The sequence below is a fragment of the Doryrhamphus excisus genome, chromosome 13 (assembly GCF_030265055.1).
Source record: "Doryrhamphus excisus isolate RoL2022-K1 chromosome 13, RoL_Dexc_1.0, whole genome shotgun sequence".
NCBI lineage: Eukaryota > Metazoa > Chordata > Actinopteri > Syngnathiformes > Syngnathidae > Doryrhamphus > Doryrhamphus excisus.
This window is the reverse complement of record NC_080478.1, coordinates 20,351,664-20,375,705: the sequence shown is the minus strand read 5'-3', so window position 1 is coordinate 20,375,705 and position 24,042 is coordinate 20,351,664. Positions and strand designations below refer to the sequence as shown.

General features: G+C 49.3%; 2 protein-coding genes across 6 annotated transcripts in view; both read right to left on the bottom strand.

The window, feature by feature from the left end:
• Positions 1 to 1,875: 1,875 nt before the first annotated feature.
• Positions 1,876 to 4,332, bottom strand: LOC131140345 (forkhead box protein G1-like). Its single transcript, XM_058090671.1, has one exon. It carries the CDS (start codon positions 4,152 to 4,154, stop codon positions 2,859 to 2,861), a length of 1,296 nt encoding a protein of 431 aa, XP_057946654.1. The 5' UTR covers positions 4,155 to 4,332; the 3' UTR covers positions 1,876 to 2,858.
• Positions 4,333 to 5,440: 1,108 nt separating this feature from the next.
• Positions 5,441 to 24,042, bottom strand: part of LOC131140667 (spectrin beta chain, non-erythrocytic 5-like) — a 29,166-nt gene continuing 10,564 nt past the window's right edge. For 2 of the 5 annotated variants that reach the window (XM_058091304.1, XM_058091302.1), the window contains exons 18-73: positions 22,065 to 22,322; positions 21,911 to 21,986; positions 21,642 to 21,853; positions 20,604 to 20,850; positions 20,391 to 20,530; positions 20,213 to 20,312; positions 19,960 to 20,130; positions 19,714 to 19,866; positions 19,565 to 19,654; positions 19,362 to 19,498; positions 19,103 to 19,289; positions 18,921 to 19,030; positions 18,064 to 18,154; positions 17,885 to 18,001; positions 17,673 to 17,830; positions 17,469 to 17,601; positions 17,257 to 17,402; positions 17,083 to 17,197; positions 16,887 to 16,997; positions 16,647 to 16,826; positions 16,159 to 16,575; positions 15,991 to 16,095; positions 15,745 to 15,930; positions 15,524 to 15,679; positions 15,267 to 15,458; positions 15,099 to 15,194; positions 14,903 to 15,024; positions 14,716 to 14,830; positions 14,518 to 14,631; positions 14,306 to 14,427; positions 14,085 to 14,247; positions 13,838 to 14,026; positions 13,661 to 13,738; positions 13,419 to 13,591; positions 13,262 to 13,352; positions 11,855 to 12,001; positions 11,653 to 11,790; positions 11,426 to 11,593; positions 11,268 to 11,356; positions 11,014 to 11,200; positions 10,880 to 10,948; positions 10,642 to 10,803; positions 10,379 to 10,575; positions 10,103 to 10,307; positions 9,840 to 10,019; positions 9,611 to 9,766; positions 8,085 to 8,302; positions 7,815 to 8,004; positions 7,563 to 7,739; positions 7,387 to 7,494; positions 6,738 to 7,307; positions 6,619 to 6,675; positions 6,475 to 6,558; positions 6,325 to 6,416; positions 6,025 to 6,254; positions 5,441 to 5,954 (exon numbers count right to left, since the gene is read on the bottom strand). In XM_058091304.1, coding sequence (XP_057947287.1) covers positions 5,809 to 5,954; positions 6,025 to 6,254; positions 6,325 to 6,416; positions 6,475 to 6,558; positions 6,619 to 6,675; positions 6,738 to 7,307; positions 7,387 to 7,494; positions 7,563 to 7,739; positions 7,815 to 8,004; positions 8,085 to 8,302; positions 9,611 to 9,766; positions 9,840 to 10,019; positions 10,103 to 10,307; positions 10,379 to 10,575; positions 10,642 to 10,803; positions 10,880 to 10,948; positions 11,014 to 11,200; positions 11,268 to 11,356; positions 11,426 to 11,593; positions 11,653 to 11,790; positions 11,855 to 12,001; positions 13,262 to 13,352; positions 13,419 to 13,591; positions 13,661 to 13,738; positions 13,838 to 14,026; positions 14,085 to 14,247; positions 14,306 to 14,427; positions 14,518 to 14,631; positions 14,716 to 14,830; positions 14,903 to 15,024; positions 15,099 to 15,194; positions 15,267 to 15,458; positions 15,524 to 15,679; positions 15,745 to 15,930; positions 15,991 to 16,095; positions 16,159 to 16,575; positions 16,647 to 16,826; positions 16,887 to 16,997; positions 17,083 to 17,197; positions 17,257 to 17,402; positions 17,469 to 17,601; positions 17,673 to 17,830; positions 17,885 to 18,001; positions 18,064 to 18,154; positions 18,921 to 19,030; positions 19,103 to 19,289; positions 19,362 to 19,498; positions 19,565 to 19,654; positions 19,714 to 19,866; positions 19,960 to 20,130; positions 20,213 to 20,312; positions 20,391 to 20,530; positions 20,604 to 20,850; positions 21,642 to 21,853; positions 21,911 to 21,986; positions 22,065 to 22,322 — 8,821 coding nt within the window. In that variant the 3' untranslated portion in view covers positions 5,441 to 5,808. The remainder of the gene's footprint in view (positions 5,955 to 6,024; positions 6,255 to 6,324; positions 6,417 to 6,474; positions 6,559 to 6,618; positions 6,676 to 6,737; positions 7,308 to 7,386; positions 7,495 to 7,562; positions 7,740 to 7,814; positions 8,005 to 8,084; positions 8,303 to 9,610; positions 9,767 to 9,839; positions 10,020 to 10,102; positions 10,308 to 10,378; positions 10,576 to 10,641; positions 10,804 to 10,879; positions 10,949 to 11,013; positions 11,201 to 11,267; positions 11,357 to 11,425; positions 11,594 to 11,652; positions 11,791 to 11,854; positions 12,002 to 13,261; positions 13,353 to 13,418; positions 13,592 to 13,660; positions 13,739 to 13,837; positions 14,027 to 14,084; positions 14,248 to 14,305; positions 14,428 to 14,517; positions 14,632 to 14,715; positions 14,831 to 14,902; positions 15,025 to 15,098; positions 15,195 to 15,266; positions 15,459 to 15,523; positions 15,680 to 15,744; positions 15,931 to 15,990; positions 16,096 to 16,158; positions 16,576 to 16,646; positions 16,827 to 16,886; positions 16,998 to 17,082; positions 17,198 to 17,256; positions 17,403 to 17,468; positions 17,602 to 17,672; positions 17,831 to 17,884; positions 18,002 to 18,063; positions 18,155 to 18,920; positions 19,031 to 19,102; positions 19,290 to 19,361; positions 19,499 to 19,564; positions 19,655 to 19,713; positions 19,867 to 19,959; positions 20,131 to 20,212; positions 20,313 to 20,390; positions 20,531 to 20,603; positions 20,851 to 21,641; positions 21,854 to 21,910; positions 21,987 to 22,064; positions 22,323 to 24,042) is intronic. The other 3 variants (XM_058091300.1, XM_058091301.1, XM_058091299.1) reach the window with 3 other exon arrangements.

Below are 24,042 nucleotides of genomic sequence, written 5' to 3'. Positions count from 1 at the left end.
TACAAAATATGAGCGAGTGTGATATCTCACTCTGACACTTTTTGTTTTTTTATTAGAGCGTCGGCTCAAAGTAAGATTTCTTTATTCGTGATACTGCTTTTAATTATGTTTTGAGAGTAGAAAGTCCATTCATGAGCATTGGGGAACAATTATTATAAAATATTTGCCCTAATGTAGGTTTCCTTAATGACATGTACGAATGAAAATACCTAAAACACATTTGATCTTTGAGCGAGACAATTTACCCACATTGCAAACTCAAAGTCATTTCATTTTTCTTTTGAAACACAGGCATTAAAATACAGGAAATATTTGATTACAATACAGTAAATGTTATTACATTAATTAATACCGATATTAATTATCCAGAATTTAATTAAGTTGTGTTGAACAAATTGAAACATTTCAACACTTAATTTTTTAAAAAAGATTAAAGCACAATTCGCATTTTGTGTGTGAAAATAATTCAATAAGACTTCATTAATACATTTTACGCTGGAACATTTTAACTTGTTTACTTCCAAGACAAAAATAATAGCATATTTAATACTTCGGTAAACGTACAGGGTGAGAAAAGTGTTACATTAATATTATATTAATGTTTATATAATTTATATTTATCAAACACAAAATCGGAATAAACATATTTAGAAAGAAGCACCGTTTCCGATTTTTAAAAATTTAGTCTGAAAGAAATAAAATGAAAAAAGTGGAAATGGAGGGGGGGTAGTTCTTTCTTTTTTTTTAACGAGTGAGGCGTTCAAAAGACACCAGGAAGTAGTCGGAGCCGCTCCCAAACAACACGGACAAGGTTTAGTCCAACGACATTTGACCCCCAGCCCCCAACTCCATAATAATCTCATTATTAATATGGTCATAATATAATGGTCGTATTATAAATAACTGGAGTATATTTGCTTTATGTTCGATTAATTTCACATTTGACTAAATAAAACACGTAACCTCATCATGTATTCATCTGGGTTTTCTTCTATTGATTTTTTCCAAAGCTGCTTTTGTTGAAGACATTTTTGTTTTAAAATACAGAACGCAGAAGAAATGATTTACCAAATGACTTTTACGTTTTAGATAAAGATTCAGAAAATGAACATTTTAAAATGCTGACTGTTCTCCGTTCGTCCTTCAGTTCGGCTGACAGCATCCGAACATCAGAACCAAACATTGGCTTCGTCTGCTCGGCTTCTCCGATGGGACAAACAAGCCAGAAAAATCATATTGCAATATTATATTTGTGTACCGTTAAAAAAAAAAAATCTTTAAAAATTTCCAATATTGTGAAATTATTTGCCTGTTCGACATTTACATTTAATGACGAAAAGAATTGACAAAATTTGTTTTTTTTTTACATTCATTAGAATTAAAAGTAATCACGTTGAAATCTGTACTGTATTTTTTTATGTCAGTTCAAATTAAACCTTTATTAATATTATTGCACACAGTTGGCCAAACATCTTCTTAAAAATATGAGGCGTAATATTACATTATAGACTACTTTTCATTCATTTTTCATACATCATTGTAATATTGTCAAATATACAAAATGTCAAATACTTTATCGAACCTCGGAGACAAATTATAATATTAAAACATTTAATAATTACTCTTTCAAATAGTTTTGAAACTATTTCATTTCAATCTTAGACAGTTACTATTTACTACTACGTTTTATTATTATTTATATATATTTATCATGCAGAATTCAGATGAAAATGATAAGACAAGTAAAATAAAATGAATGTAATCCAACGTGAGGACAAAATGACAATCAAATACCATGCATGATAATAACTCATTAACAATTACATGTTTTATATTATATATATTAAGGTTAACAAAACGAGAAAATATTTTTTTAAAAAACGAAACAAACTAAAACTTCAATGAGCTGATTTCAATTTCAAAAAAATATATATTTTTTAAAATATGAAATTCCCCATCATTCGTCATCATTTGGACCTGTTGTCTTTTTTCCTATCTTTTCAACATCAACACACGCAGACAAACACACACACGCGTCCCGCCAAGCAGCAGCAAACCGGAAGCAGAAAGACACTAACCCACAAAAGAGCACGCGCACCGCGTTTGTTTGTTTATTTGTTGAGGGGGGGGGGGCGTGCTGGTCGGTGCGCGAATTGCAGGGAGACAGGTGAGCGCAAAGAAAGACACAAGCATGTCTTGTTGTTAACAAGGTAAGCTAACTTTATTTCTAACACTTCCAACACTTCCTGCTCTGAAAAAACACACGGAGAAGAAGAGGAGGAGGAAGAAGAGGAAGAAGAGGAGGAGGAGGAGGAGGACACGTGACGTTGTAGGATCTCAAGACGACATTGAAAGACAGAGGAACAAAGTTTACAAGCATGTTGGACATTTTGTCTTCACTAAAAAAAAAGTCCAACAGGGACATTCGTGCACGTGTCACTCAGCGTCAGACGGGACGTGCGCGTGCTCAGCGTTGGACACGAGCCAACCGAACCAGCAGGTCCAAACAAGTAGACGTAATAATAATAACAATAATAATAATAATAATATCAACAATAATGTGTAAATAACCAAAATAATACTGAAAGTTAAAACGAGCTGCTCCGTGCACGTCGCTGACATGACACGCACACGCACTATGTACACACAAGTCCAAGAAGAAGACATTATAATAATATTAATAATAACAACAATATTATTATTATTAAAAATAGCTGGAAACTTCCCGGATGTTTATTTTTTTCTTTCTTTCTAAACTTTATATTCTGTTGTCTTTTTTTTTTTTTTTTTTTTTACACTGAAAATGTTCAACTTACAGTTGGAACTCCTTCAGGTTCGCCGAGGTTCGTCGGGCCGTGTTAGTGTATGAGAGGGTTCGGGGTGGAAGCCTGGTTTTGGTGCGTGAAATAGTCAGACAGGCCGGCGGAGAGTCCGGATGAGAAGGCCGGCAGAGAGGCGCCCATCGGCGGCCTCAGCGAGTCACACGAAGCGGCCTGTGGGGAACCGGAGGCCGGAGCCCGGGACACCTGCACGGAACCGCCGCCGCCGCCTCCTCCTCCGCCGCCGCTCTGCGTGCTGACGGGGGGGTGCGGGACGTGCGGGAAGAAGTAGCTGCTCTGACCGGCCAGCAGGTTGACCGAGCACGGGTTGAGGGAGTACGTGGTACCGGAGCACGGCACCGAGAGGCCGCAGGGCACCGCCGAGGCCGCCAGGGCCGCCGCCGTCAGGTGGTGCGTGGCGTAGGGGAGGTCCCCCCCGACCAGGCGCTCCATGCTCAGGCCGTTGGGCGGCGCGAAGGACGCGTGGTTGGCGCCCACGTTGTGGCCCAGCACGGTACTGTACGACATGGGGTGGCCCGGGTAGGCCGACGAGGTTCCGTTGTAGCCCATCGCGGCGCCGGGCCGCGGGTGGTGCAGGGACAGAAAGGGGGACACGGGCCAGTACAGCGAACCGGCCCTCTCCATGAAGGTGAGGCCGGAAGTGAGCCGGGCGCCCCGTTTGAAAGCCAGCTTGGCTCGAGAGGTAGTGGAGCGCCGGCGGAGCTTCCCGGTGGTGCCCCCGATGAAGACGTCGTCGCTGCTGGGGTCCAGCATCCAGTAGTTGCCCTTGCCGGGGTCGTCGTAGTGCCTCGGAACCTTGACGAAGCACTTGTTGAGGCTCAGGTTGTGCCGGATGGAGTTCTGCCAGCCTTGCTTGTTCTCCCGGTAGTAGGGGAAGTTCTTCATGATGAACTCGTAGATGCCGTTGAGCGTCAGCCGCTTCTCGGGACTTTGGCGGATCGCCATCATGATGAGCGCGTTGTAGGAGAAGGGAGGCTTCTCGAATTTTCCGCTCTTCTTGTCGCCGTCCTTCCCGCCCGAACCGGCGTCCGCGTCTTTGCCCTCCTTCTTGTCTTCGGCCGCGTCCGCCGCCTCCGGGCCCGTCGCCTCGCTCTTGGCTTCCGCTTTGGAGTCCTGCGGCGCGGGGGGCTTCTGTTCGGCGTCCTCGCCGCCGCCGCCGCCGCCGGCCCGGTGTGGAATCTGGCTGTGCAGCGGGTGGCTGTGGTGGTTGTCGCTCTGCACGGCCTCCGGTATCAGGCTGTGGATGGTGAAGGACGACTTGGGGATCATTTTCAGCTCCTTGCGCTCGCCCATGTCCAACATCACCGAACTCATCCGAACTGAGCCTCCGAGCAGGACGGGAAGGGAGGAAGGAAGTAAGGAAGGGGGGATGGAAGGAAGGAAAGTGAAGATCAACAAACTATTTCATGTTCGCTTTGGGGAGAAAAAGGGAAACACACACACGCACGCATGCACACACGCACACACACATACATACACACGTCGATGGGAGACAGATAGCAGCAATTAATTAGCAGCCCAGCATAACCACACATTGGTTGGACCTTCTGGATCCTCAGCCAATCACCGCGAAGCCAGTAGGCGCCGAAGGCCAATCGGCGAGAGAGGGCAGATTTATCAGCATGCGCACGCATTCGCTGCAAGAAGTTCCCGCCCAGAGGGGGGTCCAAACCGGCCGTGCTCCTCATGTGATCGCTGTACTGACCCACCAGAACCAGAACAAACGTTTACGTATTATTAGTATTATTATTAAACAATAATAATAATACTTCTTTCTGTGTGCCTACGTCATCGGGCACGAAGGGGGGCGGAGTCAGTTCACCTGTCAGAGCGTAAACTGATTGATGAATAAAAGGCAGTCGTTGTTGCCATGACGACCTCAGGCTTCCGTGAGGCCTTCGAGACCAGAAGTGTATTTGTTTGGCAGCTTCATGGGGTCATGTGACATCGGAGAGGGCCTTCTGTACCACCTGACCTTTGACCTACTGTCCTCTTTTGTTCCACCTTAAAACTGAAAACACGTTTAAGGTGGACCTACTGTCCCCTTTTGTTCCACCTTAAAACTGAAAACACGTTTAAGGTGGAACAAAAGGGGACAGTAGGTCAAAGGTCAGGTGGTACAGAACGCCCTCCATGATGTCACATGACCCCATGAAGCTGCCAAAGAAATACACTTGGAATAGTCCACCAGTTGTGATCATGTGACATGAACAATTTGAATGACATCTTTCTGAACGTGACCTTTTACCTCAAGCAGAAACTTCCTGTCACCTTTGACCTCAAACAGAACCGTAGGTGTTGCTCGCATGATTGCCAAAATGTTTTAGCCTTGGGGGCTGTAAAAGATGTTTAAAAAAAAGTATTGTGTTTCTTGACAATGTTCCCTCCAGTGTTCTGTTGGTGCTTGTCAAGTTCTAGAGGATTTTCACAGACGTTGAAGACTGTGTCCTCTTTAGAGCGGTGAAAAGGCGTCACCCAGCGGTGAAAAGATGAACAGCAGCAGATCTTTACGATGTACTTGTTGATGTAAAACCTTCAGAACATTTAAGACACCAAATAAACATTCTCGTGTTTTAACAATTAACACATTTGATGATTATTTATTCAACATTCAAACACGTTTTGTTACTTGTGACGTCATGAAGCGTGAACGCTATTGACCATGTTTAGTCCTGCAGCGGCCTAATGGTGACATCTTGTGGTGAAAAAGTGAATGACAACGATAATCATCTCCTATCATTGGAAGGCCATTTGGCTGTTCACGTCTCCAAAGGCTGACAGAGACATGACGTCATGACAATGATGTAATCACGTTATTGCTGATTAGCTGATTAGCTTTCACGGTGAAATTAATGAGATGGCTAACTTGTTTGATTGGCGTGTGTGAGATGATTGACAGCTTGACTGGGATATCCTAAGCTGCTAGCCAGTGCCAACATGAAGGCAGCCATGTTGTTTCTTGTTGTGTTTACTTCTTGGCAAAGAACTTGCGGAAGACTCTCATCCTGGTTTTGCTCACATTGTCGTCCGGGACCAGTAGCGGTGCGGGGGGGTTGTGGGTGTCACGGGAAGGGGGCTCTGAAGGAGGCGGGTCGCGGCGCCGGAGAGTTGTGTCTGTAGTTGGATGGAAAACAAACATACTAGCATGCTAGCCTAGCCTGCTAAATGTGTTTGGACTTGGCACCTTTACTGAGGGCCTCCCCACCCTCTGGATAGCGATGCTCGCTGTAGAACGTGTGGGGGGGTTTGGGTGGAGGCTGCCTCTCCGTGGATGATTGTATCTCGTGTTCAGCACGCCCCGAATCATCCGAGTCAGCGCCGCCGGGACCAGCGAGAGCCTGCAGTGCCTTCAACCAAAGCTGCTGAAGATCACGTGTGGACGCCGCAAACAAATACTGAGCGCCATCATCCAGTCTGATGTTCGCACAAACACACACACGTCATTATTGTGAGTTGTGTCGCGTGGAGGCTGTGGTGGACTCACATGACTTTGAAGGTGTTCTCCTTGATCCTCACGTGAGGGTCCTCCCTGCACACAGCCCCCAACAAGCTAACAGGAGGCCACCTAGAGGTTCCCTGTGGAACAACGATACACGCTCACATCTTCAGCCAGCTTCTTCTTCTTCTTCATTACCTGAGCGGCTGCCGCTTCATCCTTGAACAAGCACAGCGTGTTTCCGTCCACGACAGCAAAGATCTCCTCCCAGTGGTCCTGACCCTGCAGTGGGAGTCAGCTGCTCAGAGGCGGGGCAACCAATCATAGATGAAAGCTTCTTACCTTGCTTCCTCCCCGCTTCAGCTTGATCTCCAGCGTTCCTTCCAGTGTGCGTGTTGCCTAGGAAACGGTAGATGTCAACAAACATCACACATCTCCGTGTCTGTGTCGGCTCATCTGACCTTAGTCGTGGACTCCCTTTCTTCTTCTAGATCTTCTTCTTTTTCTTCTTCTTGGTCGTCATCTGACTGAGGAAGCTCCGCCCCTGCTGATGGAAGGTTACGTGATGCAGGATCTACCTTGGCGGCAGAACCCAGCAGGTCAGGAAGTTGGACGCTGGTTGCTTGCGTGTGGTCCAGGTGTTGGTCTGTGATTGGTGGATGGGGCTCCACCTGCTGGTTTGGAGGAGGAGACAAGGTGGGCTTTGGAGGCAAAGGAGGTTTGACTTTAGGGGAGCTGGAGCCAAGCGGTCCAGGAGGTGTCACGGAGGAGGTTTTGGCAGCCGTGTTTGCTGCTCTGCTTCTTCCTGGCGATCCAACATAACTGCAGTAGTCCTCCTCCATCTCCGTGTGAGATCTCCTGCTGCTGGAGCGTTCTGGGAGGTGTCTGGTCCAGCGTTCTTCACGGGTCTTTGGGTCACTGTATGGACTTTTAAGATCTGATGCCTTACGGAGGGATGAAACTCTGGTAGGTGGTCTTTTCTGGAGGGGCTCCTTCTCCTGCTTTCCATGGAGAGCAAGCCTCCTCTCTCTCTGAAGAACAATGGATGGAGATATGGGGAAGTCTCAAGTAGACACTGATCAGTGTCTACACTTGATGTGAAGAACTAACCTGGGTGGTCTTCTTGTTGAGGGCGTCAAAGCGTTCACTCTGGGCCTGGATCATGGCCTCCATGTCCTCCTGCCTCTTCAGGAGATCCACAACATCTGACAGTGAATCCTGGAGGAACATGGGAAGACCTTACACGGACAAGAACGAGAGGGTGGTCACCATGTTTGACGACTCACCCCGTAGTGGTGATCCGTCAGCATCTCCTCGTAGGAACTGAGCCAACGCTCAGCTTGCTGCAACTCCTTCTGCAAAAGCTCCACCTCCAGCATCTCCTCATACAGCTGACGGGTCTCCTTCCAGGTCTCCTCCACATGATGCTCCAGCTCCTCCAGCTCACGGACACGCCCTTCCACCTAGAGGAGAGAAGCCACGGGTTGCGTGAGAAGATGTGATAGCAGAAGGACAACAAAGCCGGTGCTGATGCTGACCTCTTTGGACATGAAGCTTCTGTCTTTCAGGAGACGCCAACCATCACTTTTCACCTCCTGGCACCTGATGACCAGTCTCTCCATCTGGACCTTGTACTCCTCGTGTCTTTTAATTAACTCCTCCAGGTCACTTCCCTCCCCAGCCTGTCCCTCCCCCTTCACCAGCACCAACATCTCCCGCAGCCACGTCCTGACAATGCACACCTCATCAGCTTCCACGAGGAACATTTAGTTGATGTGGAATGTTCTACCACAAAGAAGAGGACCTACATGAGCTCGGTCCAGACGGATAAGTACTTCTGGACCTCCTCCACCTGACCCAGCATAGCGTGGCGCCGGCTGGCCTTGTCCTGGATGGAGGTCCAGTAGGACTGCAGGTCATCAAGCCTGCGAGTCACGGCCACTCGGGCCTGAGGATGACGAGTGCTCAGTGTCCGGCTCTCCTCTCTGGTCCGGGTCACCTCGGCGGAAATCAGCAGCAGGTCTCTCTGAAGGACAGAGCAAGGACACCAAGTATCATTGGAACCGTCACTCCTGCTCCATCTTGATTTAGAAACAACAAACATTAGCATGCTAATGGCCTTAGACAACATTATCCATGTTAACATGTTAGCATGCTAATGGCCTTAGACAACATTATCCATGTTAACATGTTAGCATGCTAATGGCCTTAGACAACATTATCCATGTTAACATGTTAGCATGCTAATGGCCTTAGACAACATTATCCATGTTAACATGTTAGCATGCTAATGGCCTTAGACAACATTATCCATGTTAACATGTTAGCATGCTAATGGCCTTAGACAACATTATCCATGTTAACATGTTAGCATGATAATGGCCTTAGACAACATTATCCATGTTAACATGTTAACATGCTAATGGCCTTAGACAACATTATCCATGTTAACATGTTAGCATGAAGGCTGCCTTGGACAACATTATCCATGTTAACATGTTAGCATGCTAATGGCCTTAGACAACATTATCCATGTTAACATGTTAGCATGCTAATGGCCTTAGACAACATTATCCATGTTAACATGTTAGCATGCTAATGGCCTTAGACAACATTATCCATGTTAGCATGTTAGCATGAAGGCTGCCTTAGATAACATTATCCATGTTAGCATGTTAGCATGCTAATGGCCTTAGACAACATTATCCATGTTAGCATGTTAGCATGCTAATGGCCTTAGACAACATTATCCATGTTAACATGTTAGCATGCTAATGGCCTTAGACAACATTATCCATGTTAACATGTTAGCATGCGAATGGCCTTAGACCACATTATCCATGTTAACATGTTAGCATGCTAATGGCCTTAAACAACATTATCCATGTTAACATGTTAGCATGAAGGCTGCCTTGGACAACATTATCCATGTTAACATGTTAGCATGAAGGCTGCCTTGGACAACATTATCCATGTTAACATGTTAGCATGCTAATGGCCTTAGACAACATTATCCCTGTTAACATGTTAGCATGCTAATGGCCTTAGACAACATTATCCATGTTAACATGTTAGCATGCTAATGGCCTTAGACAACATTATCCATGTTGACATGTTAGCATGCTAATGGCCTTAGACAACATTATCCATGTTAACATGTTAGCATGCTAATGGCCTTAGACAACATTATCCATGTTAACATGTTAGCATGAAGGCTGCCTTAGATAACATGATCATTAGCATGATCATTAGCATGCTTTAGCATTAGCAGCTTCATTAGCATGAAGCGGGTGCTTGATAAACTACAAGGTTAGCATCTTTAGCCTCGTTTAACCTCAAGTGCCTCGTGTTGCTGCAGGCGTGTGTGGACGCCATGCAGGTCCTGGTCCTGCTCGTCCGAGTCCAGCACGGCCTCCTTCTCGGCCATCCAGCTCTTCAGCTCATCCACGTCGTGATGAAACTGGTGAATGTCTCTGGCTGACTGTAAGTTCTGTGTAAATGTGACGTCGTTCATCAGTGCTGTGCTCTGTTGTCTCCAAGAAGGTACAAGAAGGTACCTGTACCTGTTCTCTGGTTCTGATGGCATCATCAAGGTCGTCCCACAGCCGACTAAGGGCCTCAGTCCTCCTGCGGGCCTGAGTGTCCTGTTGCAGTCCTCGACCGAGCTGCTGCACCGAGGTCAGGCGACTGCGACCTAGACCACGGACTTCTGACACCAGAACCTCCAGCTTCTTCTGAAGAACCTGAAAAAAAACACGAGGCCAAATAGAAACACAGACGACCACCAACGTCTCTTTAGTTGTGATGATCCAAACGGTATGTGGACCTCCACGTCCTCCAGGTCTTGTCCACAGTCCTCTAAGTCCACCAGCGCCTTCCTGGAGGTCAGCCATGTTTGGAGTTCTTTGGCCTCTCTGTCAAACACGAAGAGACGCACCTGGTCCTCCAGAGCGCCGCGCCGGGACACACAAAGTCGTCCAATTGTGTCGAAGAGGTCAGACACAGACGACAGAGACTCGCTGACCATGTGACTGACGGGACAGGAAGTTGCGATGTTAGGACGTTATGATGTTATAACGTGAGGAGAAGACGTGTGGCCGACCTGTTGGGATGTCCAAGCTGTTGCAGGGAGTCTCCTCTGTCCTGCAGGCGGTCCAAAGTCCTCCTGTGGTTGTCCAGCTCCACGTCCACAGGGTCCAGCCTCCTGAGCAGCGCCTCTGCGGCCTCCTGGCTCCGCCCACAGTCGTTAGACTCCAGCATCTCCTGCTGCTCTTCCAGCCACAGCTGCAGCTCGCACAGCTGGACACGAGAGAGAGCGGTGATATGTCGAGGAGAACACGTCAGGAACCTTGGGTCTTTTCTCACTGGCTTTGTGGACGTCACCTCTGCAAGGAAGGCGTGGATGCTGAGCGCCCCCTGGAGGAGCCTCTCCTTCATTTCCGCCTCCATCTTCACCTCCTCGTGGACACGATTGAGCTCGTCCAGTTGCTCCTGAATGTCATGTGAGGCAAAGTGACGACCTCTGACCTGTGGGCAACGCATGAGCAAAGATGTGAAGGACACGGTCCTCATGTGGATCCATAAAACCAACAAGGTTCCTCACCAAGCTGTGCCCCGCCTCCACAACCGCTTGGATCAATGGGGTGCGGCTGGAAAGCTCTTGCATCACCACCTGGAAGACGTTGTCTGCTGTGAAGATGGACACCAATCCATGTTCGGGACCGTTGACCTTCTCACCTGGTGCTTGTGAAGGAGTTGCTGGGAGCTGCTCAGAGAGCCTCCGCAGTCTGTGGATGAGATGGAGGCCAGTCGTTGTCTGAGCCAGTCCAGTTCCTCCTCCTGGTCTCTGGTGAACTGGAACAGGACCTGCCAGGCTTCTAGGGTGTCCCTGCGACTCTGCAGGGGCTGCGACAGGCTGTTGTACCTGCATGAGGCCACACAACGTGTCCAACAAGTCCATGAAGACAAAGGAGGTTAGAGATGTGTCCCACCTGTGGATGATGTTGGACACTCGGTTCTGGAGCTCCTCTGCTCGGAAGTTCCCCTCAGAGTGGAAGTTCTCCACCATCTCCAACAAACTCTGGAGATAGAGTTGATTTATTATTTATGTCATTTATGTCGAAGTTCTACATGGTGAGTACCACAACACCTGAAGTCTATCTCGCAGTCCGTCCACCTCGTCCTCCAGACTCTGTAGAGTCTTCAAAAGTGTGTTGACTGAAGGCAGGTCATTCCCACAGTCATCACTAGCCACACCCCTTTCTACTGACTCCACCCACTCCTCCATGTCATCCAGGGAGCGCTGGAACTGCAGCGCCTGAGAAGGAGCAATTTGGTTTGTGGTCCAGAAGATCTTCATAAAATATGCTTAAGTACCTGATAGGCCTCCTGCAGACGGTTCTTCTTCTCCTCACAGCTCCTCATCAGAGCGGCCCAGCCCTCCGTCAGCTCCTTGAGACGAGGTTGCACCTTGGCCACGACGGTTCCACCATCAGATAGCAGCTTGTCAGCTTCCTGCAGGCAGACGCGTCGTCAACACACACGTCCTCTCGTTGTAACCGCGCCACAGCGTGCACACCTTGGCGAGAGCGTCCACCCGGTAGCGGTTAGCCAGGATCTCAGCTTCCAAACTTTGATGTTTCAGCACTTTGGCCTGAAGGTTGCTGGCTTCTCTCCAGCTCTCGTCCGATGCCACAGCCTGACGCTCGTTCAACCACACGCACACCTGGGAAACACACATGGTGGACATAGACCACAGTCTAGTCTTAGTCTGGATCCACAGACCTGGGATTACTTAGCAAATTATGGTAATGGTAATGGTAATGGCAATAGTAATGCTAATGCTAATGCTAATGCTAATGCTAATGCTAATGATAATGATAATGCTAATGATAATGATAATGATAATTCATTCATTCATTTTCTACCGCTTTTTCCTGCTAATGCTAATGCTAATGCTAATGCTAATGCTAATGCTAATGCTAATGCTAATGGTTTAATTTCATTTGAACATGCATCAGATTCCAATTGAGTGTATCCCATAATCAGTTCCCAGTTCCACATGTCCAAAAGAGGAGTAGGAAGAAGCAAAGCTTATTAAATCCTACCCCTCCATCAATCAGTAACTTTTACATTTGTTCACTTCCTGCTTTCCATAATACAGTCTAAGGTTTTTTTTTTGTTTGTGTTTTTTTTTTTTAATAATGTAGCTCGTACCGAAGTACGATTTTCTACCTCTTTTGGCCGGGGTGGAATTGAACTCGGGTTTCCTAGCTGTGAGGCCTGTGCGCTAACCACTCAACCACCGTGCATCCCAAATTATTAATCGTGTTCAATATTTTAAATTCATTAATTCATTCATTTTCTACCGCTTATCCTCACGAGGGTCGTGGGGGGTGGTGGAGCCTATCCCAGCTGTCTTGTTGGGGCAAGAGGCGGGGTACATAGAGACAAACAACCATTCACACTCACATTCATACCTATGGACAATTTGGAGTGGCTAATTAACCTAGCATGTTTTTGGAATGTGGGAGGAAACCGGAGTACCCAGAGAAAACCCACACATGCACAGGGAGAACATGCAAACTCCACACAGAGATGGCCGAGGGTGGAATTGAACCCGGGTCTCCTAGCTGTGAGGTCTGCGCGCTAACCACTCGGCCGCCATGGAGCCCATATTCGCATATTAACAATAATTCATGGTTCCATTTATCACAGTGAGTCTTCCAGGTCCTGATGCAGCAAAACAGTCCCAGACCATCACACTACCACCACCATATTTTACTGTTGGAATAATGTTCATTGGCTGAGGGTGGAATTGAACCCTGGTCTCCTAGCTGTGAGGCCTGCACGCTAACCACTCACATAACACACACATTACAGTATGGGCAAGTTCAATAGAGTCCATTAGAGTCCTGATGAAGACCGGTAGAGTCTGGTCAAGTCTGGTTAAGTCAAGTCTGGTCCAGTAGCATGGAGTATCCACCTGGTAGCTGTTAGACAGGAAGTGCTGCAGCTGCAGTGACCGTCGCAGATCTTCGTGACGAGAGCTGGTCTGCTGCTGCAGCTGACTCCGCCTACAAGCCAGACGGACAGGTGTGAGCGGCGCCTGACGGACAACTTGATGTCAACTTCAGTGTTACCTAGCAACGAGGGCGTCGGACTTTGCTCTGATGTTGTCAGAATCAAAGTGTTTCTGCTGGATCATCTTCTGTGCCAGTTTCTCCACTTGGTCCACCTGGTCCAGCTGGGCATCCAGGGTCTCTTCAAACTGAACATGCTTCCTCTGCAGGGTCTCCACCTCGGCCACCGAGTTCTACAAAGATATCAGACCTTTCCATAATGACCTTGAAGGCAGCAGCACGAAGGTGTGGTTAGGAGGTACCCCAAAATCCTGATTGGCCAAAACAGCTTCCTTGTTACCGATCCAACTCTCACATTGCTCCACAGAGGCGAGGAAGACCTGCAAAGACCAAGTCGGACCAAGAACTCTACTAACAGGATCTACTTGGATCCTGTTACTGATCCAGAGGACGTTTGATTTGTTGCACTTGAGTCTGACCTGCAGCGAGCGCGCCTGCTCCAGCCTTGTGCTGTGGTCCTGCCAGGCTCGGTCCAGTCCATCTTTGGCATCTCCCAACTGGTTCAGAGCCTTCTGAATCTCGGCCTTGCAGCTGTGGCCAGACTGGATCAGACTGAGTCCAAAGTCTCGGACAGATTTGACACGCTCGGTCCGAGTGTCGATCTCCGTCTGCGTAAAAAGTCCAGTAATAAATGTTGCTAACCAGAAGGACTTGGACTTTCCTTACCTTCTGGTCCTGGTGCTCCACAATGAGGCGGTCAGCCTCTGCTCTGGTCTTGGGGAGACCTTTCTCAGAAAGCTCACTGCTTTGTTTGAGGGTCCAGTCCAGCAGGAGGCGCTGGTTCGCCTTAAAGAGCTGAAGCTGATGAGCCTCCTGAAGCTTCTTCTTCCTAAAAGTAGAGCATACAGTAGACCCTGCTACGGTCCAGACCCTGGACCTCATCTCACCTGTGGTTCAACTCCTTGTTCAGCGCTGATAGAGCCTTATGAAGCTCCTCCTGTTTGTCCTCCAGCTTCTTGCTCATCACAGACCGAAGCTTCAAGTGATGGTGGACATCTTTATCCAGAACCTGGAAGGAGAAGACATTTAGATCTTCTTCTCACCATGTTAGGACGACCGTATCCATTTCATTACAGTGACATGTAGCCGCCCCAGTCACCTTTGATCGCTCCTCGATGACCTTGGTCTCTCTCTCCGTCTCTTCGTGTCGCCTGATCAGGTTCTCCACGCTCTCCACGTCCACACCACAGTCCTGGTCGAGCAGAGGCATCATCTGCAGGGATGGTGGCCAACGGTGACATGAAGAAATAATGATGATGGTACGAGGATGACTTGGTTGACCAGGTTGGCATCAGACCTTCTCGTTGGCTCGGTCTCGGACCTCCTCCAGCTCTCTGATGAGCGCATGGACCACCAGCGCCTCCTCCAGCTTCCTCTTGTATGTGTTGAGGTCCACATGGAACTTTGTCCACCTGAGGGGGAAGATGGGCGGGACATGTGGTGTTTGAGTGACAGCCGGCTGGTCCACACAGGTGAGGTGCTACCTGTCGTTCAGTTGATGTCTCCTCTGTCTGACGGTGTGAAGCTCCGTAGCGCTCTGTCTCTTCTCCAGTCGGGCCGCAAGCCGGTCGATGGCAGTGATGTGGGCATCATCTACTGTCACACCCTGGGGATCGAACATCGATCAAGCCCTCCATCATCATCAACATTATCCTGATCTTCAAGATCTTCCTTCCTCACCCCGCCTCCTTTTCCTCGGAACTCGCTGAGTTTCTTCAAAAGTTCAAGTCCATGTTCGTAGTCCTTCCCAACATCTCCCACGTTGACCATCACTTCCTGGTGGACACGGCGGGCTCATAAGGCGCTAACATCACCCCAACCCACTTCCACCCACAGAAGGTCTCCCACCTTCTGTCGGATCCAGGCCTCCACCTCTTCCACCTTTTGCAGGAACTCCAGGAAATTTCTGCTGTCTTCCAGAAGCTTCCCTCTCGTGGCCACGGCCGTCTTCAGCTCCTCCCAGTGGCGCTCCAGAGCTTGAGTGCTCCTCCTGACTTCCTTGGACCTCGGGTGGCGAAGGGAGACCAGTTTTTCGCCAGCCTGGTGGAACACCAGATGAATCAGATCTTCCCTTACCTCCATCATCTGACATGAGGTGGTCTCACCTGCCGTATCCCGCTGATGACCTCACCGTGCGCCAGGATCTCGGCTTCGAACACCTGATGCTTCTGCAGGAGCTTCATCTTGATCTGCAGTTTGCTGAGGTCGGCTTTTCCGTCGTCGGACAGTTTGAGCATGCGCTCGCTCACCCACGCCTCCGCCTGGAAGACCGGAACAAGAATGAAGAAACCACCTCCCTGGGGAGTCTCCTCGGCGTTCCCGTTACCTCAGCAACATCTCGGTTGAAGACGCAGAGCAGCCAGGACAGTTGAAGCTCCTCCCTCCGTTGGACGGAGAGCTCTTTGATCCTTTCACGTCGCTGGAGGAGAGCTTTCAGTCTGCTTTGGACACGACCACTTTTCTCTCTGCTGAGCTTCTTCAGTCGACCAGCCAGGTCCTTCAGCGACGCCAGCTGAGCGAGGTCAAAGGTTATACTTTTCACAAATGACATCACCAACACGTCGGGTCCAACCTTGTCCTCCTGCGAAGTGAGCAGCTTCTCAAAAGCTTCATGATGTTTCATCAAACCTTCTGTTTCGTCCACCGTGTCACCCAGAGTGCTATTCTTCAACAAGACCTGAGGAGGTGAAGAAAAGTTGGACCACAAAGAACCTTTGCTGGTCTTGAAAGTTCTCTCTACCTCCTGTGAGCCGCACGTCTTGTCCATGCTGCTGACATCTCTGTAGAAGATCTGCTCCAGGTGGACGTTCTCCAACCAAGCTTGTTTTTGGTTCCACTGCTCCTCCAGCTTCTCTCGTTCGGCCTGTAAGGCGTCCATCTTCTCCAGGACCTGCAGGGAGAGCCAGCAGGGACCTTCACAGTGAATCTGCATCTGCATCAAATCCTCCCTCACCTCCTTCCTGTTGCTTCTGTCCTGCTGCTGTATCTCCTCCCCCATGTCCATGGCCTGCTGGTACACCTCCTGCCGAGCTTCCATCTCTGCCCACAGCTGCTGGTGCTGAGATAGCTGGAGGTCAGCCATCACCACGTCGCTGATGCTCTCTTCAGCGGCCATGGACACGATCACCTGACTGCTCCACAGCACATAGTCCTGCGTCTGGAGGGCCAGCGGTCACACGGTTGTCATCTTCATCAACAAGTGATCCTCATCATCGTGCTCCTTCTCACCGTGTTGAGAAACAAGTATCTCTGGCATGCTAGCTTTAGCTCCACCTCCCTCTGTTCGGTGTGGAAACGTAGCTCCTCCCACTGCTCAACCACTTGGTGTTGCACTTCCTGTAAGCGCAGCTTCAGCTGCGGTGAGCAGAGGTCCAGGATGCTGTCCACAGCGTCCAGCTGCTCCTGAAGCTGGAAGCAGATCATTCATTAATTTTGAGGAGAACATGTCAAATGAAATCAAACATCTACCTGTTGCTCAGTGGTGGCTAATTCATGGAGGAGAGCCTCGTGTTTCCTGAGCTGCGACATCGCTCCTCGCCAGTCCTTCGCCATGTCATCTGGGATGCTCTTTTTCCGTTCCTACGCAAACACGCCCACAATCCAGCATCACCAGGAAGTCCTGCTTCCTGTGCGTACTGGCCCTTTAAGAAGCTCAGCAGCGTACCTGGATGAGCGTCAAAGCGTCACTCAGGTCTTGGTACAAGTGATGACATTCCTCCGCTTTCTGCAGCTGGCTCTGACGCTCCTTGGCCACGCCCCTCAGGTCCTCCCAGCATGCACTTGGATAAGGAGAGTACGTGTGTGAGAGAAGGTAAAGGACCAAAGGAGGTGAGCATACCTGAGCTCCTGCAATGCCTCCTTCACAGCGGCGCTCTGCGGGTGTTTGCTGGCGATGAGACGAGTGGCGAGGTCGCTGCACGCGTGCAGTCGCTCCTCGGCCACCTCAAGCTGTTTGAGGAACGCTTGGAATCTTCTGCAGAGCAGCTGCAAAATCATTACAGCGTCACCATGATGTCAAGGGCCAAAACGCTGTGGCAAAGATGGCGTCACCTGAACGTGCTGGTAGTCGCTGCCCACGTCCTGAGACTCCGCCGTCTGCCTCTGCTGGTGCAGCCACTCCTCCAACTCAGACGCCTCCCGTCTGAACTCGTGCAGGTGCAGAACTTCTCTTAACCTTTGACCTCTGCCGCAGGAGCGTTTGTTGGTGTCATCACGAGCGAAAAGGCGACACATCAGACGCTCGCTGGTGCTAACCTGAGCTTGGCCTGATGCTGCAGCTGCTGGTTGACACTACACAGGCGACTCAAGGGTCTGCTCAACTCCTCCAGATTCCAGTTCTGAACCGCCTGGTCAACCTGGTCTTCTAATTGGTCCACTTCTACCTGCAGAACCTCCAGCTGGGCCTGCAGAACCTGAAGATGCAGGAGCGTTATAGGTTGCTGGACGTGTGGGGGAGATGTTCCAACCTGCTGCTTGCTGATGAAACTCTGCGTGGCCAACTGGTCTTTGCCAAAGTCCTCCAAGCTGACCAGGTCCAAAGCCTCCATGAGACGGGCCTCCAGCTCAGAACAGTCCAACAGCAGCTGTGTCATATAGAGATGTTCTCATAGAGATGCCGCTCACCTGACGAGAACCTCTTCCTCACCTGCTCTCTGGTGATGGCTTTGCTCAGGTGGGCTGCTCTTCTGCTGCACGCTTCCTCAAGCTCCGCCCACTCTTCGCTCAGGCCTCTGCACCTGCGGTGACAGCAAAACATTGGAGAGGAGCTTCACTCATTCATTTCTATGCATATGATTATCAGTGGGCTGCACGGTGGACGAGTGGTTAGCGCGCAGACCTCACAGCTAGGAGACCAGGGTTCAATTCCACTCTCGGCTGTCTGCATGCGTGGGTTTTCTCCGGGTACTCCGGTTTCCATCCACATTCCAAAAACATGCTAGGTTAATTAGCCACTCCAAATTGTCCATGGGTATGAATGTGAGTGTGAATGGTTGTTTGTCTATATGTGCCCTGTGATTGGCTGGCCACCAGTCCAGGGTGGACCCCGCCTCTCGCCCCAAAAAGACAGCTGGGATAGGCTCCAGCACCCCCGCGATCCTCATGAGGATAAGCGGTAGAAAATGAAAGAATGAATGAAATAATTTGGGGCTGCACGGTGGTCGAGTGGTTAGCACACAGGCCTCACAGCTAGGAGACCGGAGTTCAATTCCACTGTGTGGAGTTTGCATGTTCTCCCCGTGCATGCATGGGTTTTCTCCGGGTACTCCGGTTTCCTCCCACATTCCAAAAACATGCTAGGTTAATTAGCCACTCCAAATTGTCCATAGGTATGAATGTGAGTGTGAATGGTTGTTTGTCTATATGTGCCCTGTGATTGGCTGGCCACCAGTCCAGGGTGTACCCCGCCTCTCGCCCCAAGAAGACAGCTGGGATAGGCTCCAGCACCTCCGCGACCCTCGTGAGGATAAGCGGTAGAAAATGAATGAATGATTATCGGCGCACCTTTTAAGGACTTCCTCAGCATGTGATTGGCTAGACTTGGCCAGGCCCCGCCCCTTCTTTAGGACATGGTTGAGGTGCTTCGAGTGGGCGTTCACCTCAGCCTGCAACTCCTACAGAAGCGAACACATCTTCAGTGACCTGGTGTGAAACATCATTAGCGACTGAAGGGGGCGGAGCCACACCTTGTGTTTGTGCATGAGGCTGACGGCGCCCGCCAAAGACTTATCGTATCCCGTAGAGCCGCCGGCGGGCACATGTTCAGAGATCCAGTTGAGCTCCAGGTCCACGTCATGATAAAACTCAAAGAGAAGTACCAAAGCCTCCAGCTGAGCCCGGCGCCGGTCCAGAGGCTTCTGAAGGGACTTGAACCTGCATCAATAACAGCGATGACCGCCTTGAGTTCTTGACATTGTAAATCATCCACTTATGATTGACACTGACAGGCTCAGGTAGGCGTCGGTCTCCTGCAGGATGCGGTATGAGTCAAAGTGGTTGGATGCCAGATGTTTGGCCCTGCCCACAATGGCGTTGATCTTCTCCGCCAGCTGCTTGGCGTCCTGCTCGAGCTGCTGATGCTCCTTCAAGCACAAACATGGCCGTTGCTGCAACACATGCACACGCCGTTTGGGCTGGGGTCACGTCACCTTGAGTAGCTGGCGGCTGGAACGGAGGTCGTGACCTTTGGCACCGTTGTTGAGCATCCACTGAATAGACTCGATCTTCACCTTGGCGTCCTGCAGGACACGTGGCAACGTCATTAAAGTGCCAGACGTTTTGATTTGTCGTCTGGCACCTTCAGAAGCTCCATCAGCTGCTCCTGTTGCCCCGCCTGCCTCAGCTTGTCGCCGCGGTCGGCCATCTTATCCTGGAGACGCTTCCAACGGCTGCTGAGTTGAGAGGACTTCCTGCTGATACTCACGTTGTTGTCGTGGTCCTCACGCCCCAGCTGCACACACACACACACACACACACACACACACACAGGTTATGGTGCCCTCTGCTGGCCGGCCTCAAACCAGCGACACCAGTGACTTCTTACCTGGACCACTCTCTCCAGCCACACCTGGTGGGCCTGCATCTCACGCTCGGCTGCCTCATGTCTCTTCAGTTTGTACAGGATGTTGGTGGGCTCGCGGTACGACTCATCTTCTGCCACCTTGAACTTCTCCTCCATCCACAACAACAACTCGTCTGCATCCCTGTGGAACTCCTGCAGGAGGAATCAAACACGTGTCACTTTGAGATCTTGGCATGAACCTACACGTCAAGAAAGGTGGTTTTGGTTTCATGACCTGATATTTCTTGGAGGCCAGCAGCAGACGTCGCCTCTCGCCGCTGCTCTCCTTCAAGTCCTTGTTGATCTTCTGGATGTTTCTGCTCCTCTGCTGGATGCTGACACACACACACACACACACACAAGACACCGTCACACAGTGCACGTGCACGTGCACACACCTCACAGAGCCTCACTGTTTAGTGGCATAATGCTGCTGGCCGACGAGCTCCTCGCTGCGCTTGGAGAAATGATCCACACGTTGGTCCAGAGCCTTCAGGAGAACCTCCAGCTCTTCCTGCCGAGCCAGCAGACTGTCCACTGCATCCACGGAATCCTGGGACCACCGCAGTCCACGATGTTAGCGCCCACTTGTACGACGACAAAACCCACCCCAGTGACATCCTCACCCCGACGTCTTTCACCCTGAGTCGGGTTTCGTGTCCAGACAGAGCGGTCTCGATCCGGTCTCCCTCCTGGTTCAGTCTCTGCAAGTCCATCTGCTGGTCCAAGCGCTGCTTCCTGTTCATGCATAGGTGCTCCAACTTGGACCAATCAGCTTTCAGCTCCTCAATGACTTGTCGGATGTTGACCCCGGTAGACGTTCTGTCTGATGACCGCTGGAGAGACTCGCCTAACGTCTCCGTCTCCTTCAGTCTGAGACAACAGGAAGGGATGGATGGATGGATGGATGGAGACTGGTCTAGATCTATTGGTCTAGATCTATTGGTCTAGATCTATTGGTCTAGATCTATAGATAGGTCTAGATCTATTGGTCTAGATCTATTGGTCTAGATCTATAGGTCTAGATCTATAGATAGATCTAGATCTATAGGTCTAGATCTATAGCTAGATCTAGATCTATAGGTCTAGATCTATAGGCCTAGATCTATAGGTCTAGATCTATAGATAGGTCTAGATCTATAGATAGGTCTAGATCTATTGGTCTAGATCTATACATCTAGTCTATAGATAGGTCTAGATCTATAGATAAGTCTAGATCTATTGGTCTAGATCTATAGGTCTAGATCTATAGATAGGTCTAGATCTATTGGTCTAGATCTATAGGTCTAGATCTATAGATAGGTCTAGATCTATTGGTCTAGATCTATAGGTCTAGATCTATAGATAGGTCTAGATCTATTGGTCTAGATCTATAGGTCTAGATCTATAGATAGGTCTAGATCTATTGGTCTAGATCTATAGGTCTAGATCTATAGATAGGTCTAGATCTATAGGTCTAGATCTATAGATAGGTCTAGATCTATAGATAGGTGTAGATCTATAGATAGGTCTAGAAGCACGCATGAACCAGATCTATAGATAGGTCTAGATCAATTGGTCTAGATCTGTAGATAGGTCTAGATCTATTGATCTAGATCTATAGGTCTAGATCTATAGATAGGTCTAGATCGCTAGATAGGTCTAGAACCACGCATGAACCAAACCTCCTCTTCTGCTCCTCCATCTCCAGCAGGAGCTCCTGGTGCTCCTCCAGCAGGGCGATGGCCGAGGCCACGTCAGTCACCACCTCCTCCTGCAGGAGGCGGTCCTGGATGGCGATGGTCCAGCGCCGCAACTCCTTGGCCTCCTGCTGGAAGCGGTGCAGCCTCAAGGCCTCCTCCAGGAGGCGCTGGCGGTTGGCAGCCTGACTCTTCAGCTGAAGACAAGACAACATCAGGAGGTTTCTCCGGGGGTCTCATGAACTCTGACTCACCTGCTTGAGGAGCGTCTCCAGACCTCGCACCTCCTCCATGATGGCCGCGCTCTCCGCTGGACTGCAGTCCTGCTTCCTGTCATACAGGAAGTGCCAATAAACGCCACATGGTTAGCCCACCATCAGGAATCCTCACATACGATCTGACTCCTACATCTTGGCCACGCCCTTCAGGTACGCAATCTTGCCCTCCAGCGTCTTGATGTCTCGGACCACATCGGCCTGGTTCTGCTGGTCGGCCCTCAGCATGAACAAGCCGCCGCCCACATGTACGTTGGCGCCATCCAGCTGCTCCAGCTGGGCCTGCAGCTGCATCCTGGCCTCCTGGCAGCTCTGGAGGAAGGAGTGCACGTCGGCTGTGCTCAGCAACTCACGTGCCTTCTCGTCCTTCCGACGCTGGATCCGATCCCACCTGAGGTCACGTGCATGCTCAATGCCTGGTTTAATCATCTAGTCTAGTCCTCCTCCGGTCTAGTTTAATCATCTGGTCTGGTCCTCCATCAATTTAGTCTAGTCCTCCTCCAGTCTAAATGAATCATCTAGTCTGGTCCTCCATCAATTTAGTCTAGTCCTCCTCTGGTCTAGTTTAATCATCTGGTCTGGTCCTCCATCAATTTAGTCTAGTCCTCCTCCAGTCTAAATGAATCATCTAGTCTAGTCCTCCTCCGGTCTAGTTTAATCATCTGGTCTGGTCCTCCATCAATTTAGTCTAGTCCTCCTCCAGTCTAGTTTAATCATCTAGTCTGGTCCTCCATCAATTTAGTCTAGTCCTTCTCCAGTCTAGATGAATCATCTAGTCTGGTCCTCCATCAATTTAGTCTAGTCCTTCTCCAGTCTCGATGAATCATCTAGTCTGGTCCTCCATCAATTTAGTCTAGTCCTCCTCCAGTCTAGTTTAATCATCTAGTCTGGTCCTCCATCAATTTAGTCTAGTTCTCCTCCAGTCTAGTTTAATCATCTAGTCTGGTCCTCCATCAATTTAGTCTAGTCCTCCTCCAGTCTAGTTTAATCATCTAGTCTGGTCCTCCTCCGGTCTGGATGAATCATCTAGTCTGGTCCTCCATCAATTTAGTCTAGTCCTCCTCCAGTCTAGTTTAATCATCTGGTCTGGTCCTCCATCAATTTAGTCTAGTCCTCCTCCAGTCTAGTTTAATCATCTAGTCTGGTCCTCCATCAATTTAGTCTAGTTCTCCTCCAGTCTAGTTTAATCATCTAGTCTGGTCCTCCATCAATTTAGTCTAGTCCCCCTCCGGTCTAGTTTAATCATCTAGTCTGGTCCTCCATCAATTTAGTCTAGTCCTCCTCCGGTCTGGATGAATCATCTAGTCTGGTCCTCCATCAATTTAGTCTAGTCCTCCTCCAGTCTAGTTTAATCATCTAGTCTGGTCCTCCATCAATTTAGTCTAGTCCTCCTCCGGTCTAGTTTAATCATGTAGTCTGGTCCTCCATCAATTTAGTCTAGTCCTCCTCCAGTCTAGATGAATCATCTAGTCTGGTCCTCCATCAATTTAGTCTAGTCCTCCTCCAGTCTAGTTTAATCATCTAGTCTGGTCCTCCATCAATTTAGTCTAGTCCTCCTCCAGTTTAGATGAATCATCTAGTCTGGTCCTCCATCAATTTAGTCTAGTCCTCCTCCAGTCTAGTTTAATCATCTAGTCTGGTCCTCCATCAATTTAGTCTAGTCCTCCTCCAGTCTAGTTTAATCATCTGGTCTGGTCCTCCATCAATTTAGTCTAGTTCTCCTCCAGTTTAGATGAATCATCTAGTCTGGTGCTCCATCAATTTAGTCTAGTCCTCCTCCAGTCTAGTTTAATCATCTAGTCTGGTCCTCCATCAATTTAGTCTAGTCCTCCTCCAGTCTAGTTTAATCATCCAGTCTGGTCCTCCATCAATTTAGTCTAGTCCTCCTCCAGTCTAGATGAATCATCTAGTCTGGTCCTCCATCAATTTAGTCTAGTCCTCCTCCAGTCTAGTTTAATCATCTAGTCTGGTCCTCCATCAATTTAGTCTAGTCCTCCTCCAGTCTAGTTCAATCATCTGGTCTGGTCCTCCATCAATTTAGTCTAGTCCTCCTCCAGTCTAGTTTAATCATCTAGTCTGGTCCTCCATCAATTTAGTCTAGTCCTCCTCCA

Excerpts from the sequence above, each read along its gene's own strand:
- LOC131140345 (XM_058090671.1), bottom strand. The coding sequence starts at position 4,154 with ATGAGTTCGGTGATGTTGGACATGGGCGAGCGCAAGGAGCTGAAAATG.